The sequence below is a fragment of the Rhinolophus sinicus genome, linkage group LG06 (assembly GCF_036562045.2).
Source record: "Rhinolophus sinicus isolate RSC01 linkage group LG06, ASM3656204v1, whole genome shotgun sequence".
Classification (NCBI taxonomy): domain Eukaryota; kingdom Metazoa; phylum Chordata; class Mammalia; order Chiroptera; family Rhinolophidae; genus Rhinolophus; species Rhinolophus sinicus.
Genome location: NC_133756.1, coordinates 138,399,286 through 138,408,653, shown reverse-complemented (window position 1 = coordinate 138,408,653; position 9,368 = coordinate 138,399,286). Strand labels below are relative to the sequence as shown.

At 36.0% G+C, this 9,368-nt stretch overlaps 1 protein-coding gene across 1 annotated transcript in view; it reads left to right on the top strand.

The window, feature by feature from the left end:
• Positions 1-293: 293 nt before the first annotated feature.
• Positions 294-9,368, top strand: part of SLC5A12 (solute carrier family 5 member 12) — a 38,462-nt gene continuing 29,387 nt past the window's right edge. The window contains exons 1-4 of the mRNA XM_019749184.2: positions 294-948; positions 6,850-6,915; positions 8,144-8,195; positions 9,082-9,149. Coding sequence (XP_019604743.2) covers positions 610-948; positions 6,850-6,915; positions 8,144-8,195; positions 9,082-9,149 — 525 coding nt within the window. The 5' untranslated portion in view covers positions 294-609. The remainder of the gene's footprint in view (positions 949-6,849; positions 6,916-8,143; positions 8,196-9,081; positions 9,150-9,368) is intronic.

The following is a 9,368-nucleotide window of genomic DNA, read 5'->3' as shown; positions in this document are numbered from 1 at the left end:
TGAGATAACTTGAGCAAAGGTCTCCTGATTCCTAGTTCTCGTCTCCTTTCCCTCCAAACCCACTGCCTCAGGCAATCACAGGTCCACATCCTCCACCCTCCCCTACTCAGGAGAGAGACACCACAGAGGGTTGTGTTTGCATTTTACAGATTCCATTTCACTAATTTAAAATGCTGAGGTGGTTAATTCTATCACTTCTGTTTCCCAGTAATGTTTAACCTTAAGTTAAAAAAAAAAAAATCTAAGAGATAAAAGAGCATGTTATCTGGCAAGTCCATTCCACCCCCAGTGGTTATTAATTTCAGAACACATCTGAATTCCTTCTCTGTGGCATATGCTTGAGTAGAGGAACAGACAGCTCCTAGTTAGGGTCAGATTTCAAGTTCTCATTTGTTGGTACCAATACTAGATTTCTCTCTGTAGTCAACTATTGAGATCATTCCTGAGTACAACTTGGTGTCGGGAGATCCACAAAGCCTGTGGTCATCATTCTCTTCACAGAATCAGTCTCCTCTCAGCCAAGCATTTGCTGAACTGAGCTTTGCTTTTGGAAACAACTTTTCCCTGAGATCTGGTTGAAAGCCTCTTGCTGGTGCCATACTTCTCAGCATGGAGGTGAAGAACTTTGCGACTTGGGATTATGTCGTATTTGCAGCCCTCTTTGTCATTTCCTCTGGAATTGGGGTGTTCTTTGCTATTAAGGAGAGAAAAAAGGCGACTTCAAGGGAGTTCCTGGTCGGAGGAAGGCAAATGAGCTTTGGCCCCGTGGCGTTGTCTCTGACAGCCAGCTTCATGTCAGCTGTCACTGTCCTGGGGGCCCCTTCCGAGGTCTACCGCTTTGGGGCTTCCTTCGTGCTCTTCTTCATTGCATATACTTTTGTCATCATCTTCACATCAGAGCTCTTTCTGCCTGTATTCTACAGATCTGGCATCACGAGCACTTATGAGGTAAGACAAGTATTCCCTTATTCTTTACTTTGGGAGGAGTTGCCGTTTAGTCTCCGCTTGAACAATTTATTATTATTATTATTATTATTGCTTTTTTTCTCTAATAATATACATCCTCCTGGTGATATCACATGGTAAATGAAGAACACTCACTTGTTTTCAGGACAATTACATATCATAAGAGAACAACATTATTGGGAAATAATATTTTTATTTATATTTTTAAATAAATAATATATTTATTTATATTTTTTATTTATAGTATTATTGGGAAATAGTATTTTATTACAGTATTATTGGGAAAAGCTTAAGCTTGGATATAGGTGCACCTGTTCTTTCATCTGTAGAATGGAAATAATGATGTCAACCTCATGAGACTATTTCAATGAATAAATGAGAGCCTGTATGTACACACCTAATGCATTGCTTAACTTGTAAGATATTTTTCAATAAAAAAAAATCTGAATTTATTATTTGTGATATCAACATCATTCTGAAAAGCATTCAGGAAATACACCATGCATATTGTCATTTTCCAGGTAAGAAAACAGAGATAGTACAGATAAATGACTTAGTCAAGATTGTACACTGGATAAAGCTTACTGAGAATCCATTTTGTTTATCTCTCTTTTCTCAGATAGTAGAGTTGAGCACTTTAATACAAATTACTACTATGCTCCAATTTTTAATGGGTAAATGATGATGTTTTTGAAACACTAGAAAACATTTTAATGGGAAGGAATTGCTAAATGATACAAACATGGGGAATATTTTAATGAGACAAAATAGTTTCAGTATTTTGAAATATTTTCAAGTATTTGAAAAATGTTTCAGCAGTGTTTTGACTTTGCTACAATTCTCAAGAAAAATATCACGTTAAAATATGATTTTGCATGTGATTATTAATCAGTTTCTATGAAAAAGATGTTTATTTTTCTTAACCATCATCATCTCTACTACTAAGTCATAAAAAAGAACTCTTACTGGACCTGTTTCTTTGTTTTTAATTCTGTAAGCTAAATGATTATAAAGAATTACTCTAGATTTCAAAAGGCATTCAGGCAAATGAATATTTTCTGGCAGGTTTTAGAACTTATGATTCCACAGATTATCATTCCTTAAATATGCAACCTTCTCTCCCCCGAAGGAATGTAATCAAGCATTGGGTCAAACAACAGCTACTACCTGGGATAGAGATTCAAGGGAAAAATGATTAAATATATGCTGAGTCTTAAAATATATGTACACATATCCCCGTTGTTCATTAGTGTACATCTAAAATATAAATATATTCTAGGTTTTTCCATTCACCTATTAAATTTGAATCCCAAAGGCATTGCTAACAGTTTAAAAAGAATTGCCTAAGTAACTGGAGGAGAGAGAGAGAGAGAGAGAGAGAGAGAGAGATTATAGAGTCAGAAAATGCAAGTTCAATTTGAAAATTCATTGCTTAACAGCAGGATAACATTGTGAAACTTAACATTTATCAGCTCCAGTTTTCACACAGAAAATAACTTCCCTCTTTCATGAAGGTTTAGTTAAGTGTGAAACAGCTTTATAATTATAAAAAAAATACCCAAATGTGAAAAATCATTTTTACCATTAACTGTCCCTTCAATAGATATTCATTAAGCATCTACTATGTTCTAGGCACACTTCTAGGCCCTGAAGATAAAACACTGGACCAAATCGCTGTCCGCATGGAGCTTACTTTAAGGCAGAGAAGGGTAGTCAGTAAGCATAGTATACAACAGAAATGTGTATGCTGCTTAACTGTGTGTGGAGTACTGCTCTAAGTACTTTACATGTAGTAACCCATTGGGCCTTAAAATAATCTTTATGATAGGTACTATCATTATCAGCCTCATTTAACAGACTAGGAAACTGAGGCACATAGAGTGAAGCAATTCGCTCAATGTCACACAGCTAGCAATTGGCAATTTTCCCAACCTGATTAGTCTAGCTTTAGAGTCATATGCTGAATCACTATGTTATCCTGTCTTACTAAATACAAATACAATAGAGAAAAAGTAAATAGGATAAGGTAGAGAGAAGGAGTGCTGGTGTGGGTGGAGAATGTCAAGAATTCACACAGAGTGGCTAAGTCAGGCTTCAGTGATAATAAGGCAGTTAAGAGGAGACCTGGAGAAAGCAAGAGATTACACCATATGAGGGAAGAACATCCCAGGCTGAAGTAGCCACAGGAGCAAAGGCCCTAAAAGAGTGTAATGGGCATGTCTGAAGGAAAGCAAAGGTATCCATGTGCTTGGAGAAGAGTGAGTCAAGGATAGAAGTGACAGATGGGATCAAAGAGGTGGGAAAGCCCAATTATACAGGGTACCATTTCCAGTGGGTGTGCTGTCAGACAGAGGGAGTGCTGTGGATATTTGTGGACAATTTGATTGTCACAATGATTGGGGGGCACTGCTGGAATTTAAGAAGCAGGGGCAGGGGCACCAGATATTTTGCACTGTGTAGGACACACCTATATAATGAGTCATTGTACTGTGGGTTTAATAATTTTTGACTGCCCTCATGCTCAACACCTACTGCAAATAAAATTTGCAGTAGTTTGCCACTTAGTAATATTAACTTTTTAAAATAAGAAGTTATACACACACTATAAATTCGTATATTTTTCCCAAATTAAAATGAAATAAAAACATTGTCTTGAAATTATTTAAAAATTTACTATGCAATCCATCTATTCCATATGTGCTGCTTAATTCCTACTTGGCTGTAACTGGTTTCAGTCAAGTGGTTCAGTTACTACATTAAACCAACTGCAAACATGTAACTGAAGAGATTTGAGACTCCTTGTAATTACTAAATTAGCTCAGATATAGAAAAACATTTATAATAACAGGGTCTTCATGGGACACACATGGGTTGAAGAAGCTAATTGCCTCTTGTTTTAAAATATATCTATATAACAGAATGCCTTTAGGACGGCATTATAATATGTGAATTTAGTTTACAAACTTTGTTGCCTCCTCTATCTACTTTTAATTTTTTCATATCCTACTAATAAAAAATCAAGATTATGAAAAGTACATATGGAGATATTTTTTAGATTGCCTCTTGCTTTATAAGACTTGGCAGTGTGACAAAAGTTAAAAGCATAGACTATAGACTCTATTTGGGCTTTTAATTCTTCTTTGAATGCTAGCTCTGCACTTGCTAGCTATATACCTTTGGCAAAATTACTTAACTCCTCTGTATCTGATTTTGACATATGTAAAATAGTCATAATACAAAACCTATCTCAAAGGATGTCTATGAGGAGTAAATGAGATATTATATGCAAATACTTTTAACAGCCTGGTAAATGCTACATAAATTTTATATTATTGTTGTTTTTATAGTGTCTCCAAATTTATACTACAACTTAGTCTCTCTATTGAAGCTTGAATTTATGTTTCTTTGTTCATTCATCATTCCCTGTTGCCTATCCATATTCTTTCCAGGGTCTTTTTAAGTACTAAAGACTGAAAGAAGTAGAATCTGTTTCCCCACCCCTTGACTCTGAATTGGGCTTGTGATGTGTTTTGGGCAACAGAACGTGGCAACAGTGATGTGTGGAACCTAAGCCTCAGGAGGCTCATAGTTTCAGCCATTCTCTCCTAGAATGCTGTCCTGATACCGCCATGTCAGGTAGCTGGTCCAGTTGGGCTAGCTTCTGGAGCATAAGTAGAAACATAGAGGAAAACAAGGCATCCTAGCCAACAGCCAACATCAACAACCAGATGTGCTAGTGAGGCCATTTTGGACCTTCTCACCCAGCTGATCTTCCAGTTGATTGCAACCAAACAAGAATTCTGGGGAAGCAAGTAGAGGAATCACCCAGCCAATCTTCAAAATTATGAGAAATAATAAATCCTTGACTTTTAAGCCCATGAGTTTTGTGGTATGTATTCTACAGCAATGGGCAACTGATTTAAATGCTTTGTATTCAGTGGGATTTCAAGACTAAGATATGCCATCTGTGCTACTTTATCACTCTATCCTGTCCCCTGCTAAAGCATAAGGACTTGTTCTCACCCTCAAATTATAAATTAGGCTCAGCTCATTTGCAATATCATTTATTTTCATTATCTCCACTTGGACAGTTCATAATTCGTCTCATCATGTTGTCTCCACTTCTGTTAATGTTATTTCCTTATTTCTCTTATCATACACTAATAAATCCAGTCTGTTATTATTTACTCTTAACACTACTTTAGAGGCTGGTGTCTACCTGCTGTCTCATTTTCCTTGGACTTCTTAAACTAAATGGTTTCTGAATCACTTACTTCTCTTTAATCCAAACTTTTTCATTGTAATAATGCACAAGGTACCACTTCTCTATATCTTCTTTTATTGTGGTTTTAAGCATTATAGATTACTTTTGTTTTTGGTTTGGTAAATTACTTTCCTTTTAATTCTTCTTTAAATTACATTTGTGGTATTGTAGTAGTTATATTTAAATTTTGAGAAATTAGATGTGCAGGTATATCATTATTGAATATTATTTTTTAGCATAGTAAATAGTGTTACAAAATGTTTGTTGGGAAATGGACATGTAGGGTCTTATAAGGTCTGAAACAGTGTTAGGAAGCCTTTTAGGTCATTGTAAGGACTGGCTTTTACTCTCTGTGAGATGGGCCCTTACAGTGTTTGGGCAGAGGAACGACGTGATCTGATTTGTATTTTGAGCATGACACTAGCTGGATATTGAGAATGATTGTAGGGTTTTGATGCTAAGGGATCTAGTTAGGAAGCTATTGCTAGGTAGGACATGATGGTATCAGAGTGGCAACAGAGAAGTTGATGAACGTGGATGTGTTTTGAAAGTGGGAGGTGATCACCGGGATTATTTTATAAACTGGATGAGGGCAGTGAGAGAAAGAGAAGAGTAAAGAGGGCATCATGTTATTTGGGATTGAACCAACATGAAAAGAGGGCTTGCTGTTCCCTAAGATGGAAAAGAATGTGACTAGATCAGGTTTGGGGTTTTGAAAATATCAGACGTAATGATGGTCAATGTTACCTGTGAAGACCAGAAGCATGCAACGTTTCTGTTGAAACTTCATATTATTTTTGACTATAGTAATACCACTGAATGAGTGAGTGAATACACTGAAAGAATGAGTGAATATATTATTTCAGATGTAGAATTATGCCATTGAAATAGTCTCCCTTGTTTCATGGATGAGAAACAGGCTTAGATTAAAGAGTAAGATAGTGGCAAAGTTCAAACTAGAATTCAAGGAGTCTTACTTCTGATCCAGCTTTTTTTTTTTCATGTATCTTTTTCTCCATACTGTCTCTAGTTTGACTTAAGATAGGAAGAACATGGATCAGACAGTAGAGGGTTTAGAATATCACACCTGGAATGTGCACTTTATGTCAATGATGGAGGAATAGTGAAGATTTTGAGATAAAGAGTGACATGATCAGAGTTCTGTTTAGGAGAATAAACGTGGGTGATGTGTGGTTGATGGAATGAGTGGGAAGAACTGGCATTTGGGAGATCAATTAGGGAGCTACAGCAGTAATGTGGGAAAGGTGAAATGAAGGACTGAAGTCAATTTGGGGGGTGTGGGGATATAAAGGGAAACTATGGCTTTAGTATATCCAGTGGGAAGATCCCTGGGTAGGAAGCCAGAAGACCTGCATTTTTATTCGTGTAACCCATTTATCTTCTCTGACCATCATGAGAAACTTGAGCTAGAATTGAGCTTTAATATATTTTTGACTTTAAACAATCCATAGTTTTGTCCTGTTCTCCCAAGTATATAGAGCATAAAATCACATTTTAAGGCCAAAGCACTAAACCCAAAGAAATATCAAGAAAATGAGAGCCTTAGCAGCTCTTATGTAAAACTTGCTGACTCTACATGTTCTCTCTGTTCTTTCTAGTATTTACAACTACGATTCAACAAACCAGTTCGCTATGCAGCAACAGTCATCTACATTGTGCAGACGGTAAGGGTAAAGGACTGTGGCCGATGTGGAAATGTGGGGTGATGAGATACGGATTTATTTCAGGGAGTAGTTAACTCGGTTAAAGGAGAGACTTAATACTAAGAAAGTACTTTCTTCCAAGGTTTGTACTTTCGAGATATGTGATTACATCAAGAGTTGGATATTGCACACACCCCATATATATATATGGACAAATAATAAGAAACCAATGTATATCATAAATCGCAAAGGGAGGAAAACATTTTGAAAATTTATTTCAACTCTTATTTAAACGGTACAAGTCACTTTGGGTATGAAGATATTAAATGGCCTGTTAACTGATTTTTCTTTCTTTTCTTTTTTTTTTTTTCTCACTAATTAACTGAGTTGAACCAGAAATACCCGTTTTGCTGAAAATCATTTTAAGGCAATTATTCCAAACCAATACTCCCACTTCCCCCTTCTGTACTCCTCTCCTACGTCCCAAGCTCTGGGGTGTCCTCATGTCGTCTCAAGGTTGCCTGTGGCACACCATTAGTGTGTTTCCTATGACTCCTGAAGTGCTTTCTGCTAAAAGGTAAACTTCTTCCTATTTCTTAATCAAAACTCCCACTCACTGATTGAAGGATTTGAGAGAGAAAAGGAGGAAAACCTGTCCATAGGTATTTGCCTTTTAAAACCTTTACATGCATCTCTAAGTGATGAAATTCCAATTGAAATAAAATGTGACTGCACCCACTTCCATCAATGCAGTGGTTGTAATTCTGGAAGTTAGAAGGTATACTCATTGTTTTGATCACCCGTGTTGTTAGTATTCTCTGCATAGTACTTTCTCCTCACAGATGCCTTTGCTCTCCACTCTAAAATCCGTATTTCGCCAAACTGCTAAAAATGTATTTGTGTCATTGTGACATGTGCATGGAGGAAGAAGAGTAGAGGGAGGGTGAATCAAAAACTTAATTTGAAGCTTATTTTTCTATCCTTCTTGAATATACCAAATCTGGCCATAAAATCTCAAAATTTACAACCATTTTAAACATCCAACCCCTTCGTCCATCTAATGCTTATATGCCTGCTGCAAACTACAGTTACGGTGGTCAACAAATTCAAAATTAGAGTGGATGGGAATGAAATGTTTGATGAACACATTGAAGGAAATGCATCTGTAAGTTCCATAAAGAACCTCCTAAGCAGCTTTCTTTTCCTGTCACTTTTCTCAGTATTCACCTAATTCTGATTTCTCCACCAGATTCTCTACACAGGGGTGGTGGTGTATGCTCCTGCTTTGGCGCTCAATCAAGGTGAGTTATCAACACTCTTGGGTATATTCCACCATTTTTGGGGGGATGAAGGGGCTACATTCTCACCTTGAGAAATATACATAAAGCATCTGGGGGAGACATTCTTGTGTTTAGGGTGTTCTGAATTACTGTAGGAGACACAACATAAAGCTCTGAAAATTGAACATTGAAAGTATTGCAAACAATCAGTTACTTGATTTTGCCCACATGGTTTGAAAAACCCAGCTTGATTGTTGTTTGTTTGGTTGGTTTTTTAATCACTAATGATGGCAGTTTTGGTATTGTATATGCACAACCTCTAAGTAAGGTCATCTGTAATATATGGGATTTCTTAGTGATTTCATAAAGTAGATAATTCGAGTACAATAATAAAAGGTGCTTGTAGTAATTATTTCAAGATTTATACTTGACCCTTTTGAGAGAATAGAAACCTGGAAACAAAAAGAAAATAAAAGTGAAATGAATTTCATAATGATTCCTATAATATTGCAAGTCTTCAATATTTAATTTAATCATGCTATCTACTTATATTGAGAAATATCAGTTCATGGCTGATGTTTAATTGGTTTCAAAGTACTCAGACTAACTTTGTTAAGAAAAAAAACAAATACAAATAAATAACTGATGTAAACTTTGGGAGCTCCAGAGTTTTAGGAGGAAAAATTTGGCTTCTAACATGAAATTCATGGTCTGGGTTGAGGTATAATAATATAATGAAATAATTATTATCAGAGGTGAGAAAATTTAATAAGAGAAAACTCTAATTTGATTTTCATTTTCTCACAAAGAACACTGACAAAAGTATTGTGACTTTTTCCTTGTAAAGCTTGTTCTTTTACTTTTGTCAAATAAACTTTTTTTTAAATACCTTTTTCTCCTTTTGTAGTGACTGGGTTTGATCTCTGGGGCTCTGTGTTTGCAACAGGAATTGTTTGCACATTCTACTGCACTCTGGTATGTATCTAGCTGTGAAAAAGGATTTAGCACTATCTCCTAATATGGGATAAGGGCAAATCTCCAAAAACAGGGCATCTAAATATAGCAGAAATTGCTATTCCAAAATTAAATAGAAGTATCCTGGCTTATCTGTTACAGTTTCCTGAGATAGGTGCTGTTGTTTTATTTAAAATTATTTTTAGTATCAACCATTAGTGGAATTTAGGTTCTGAGCTC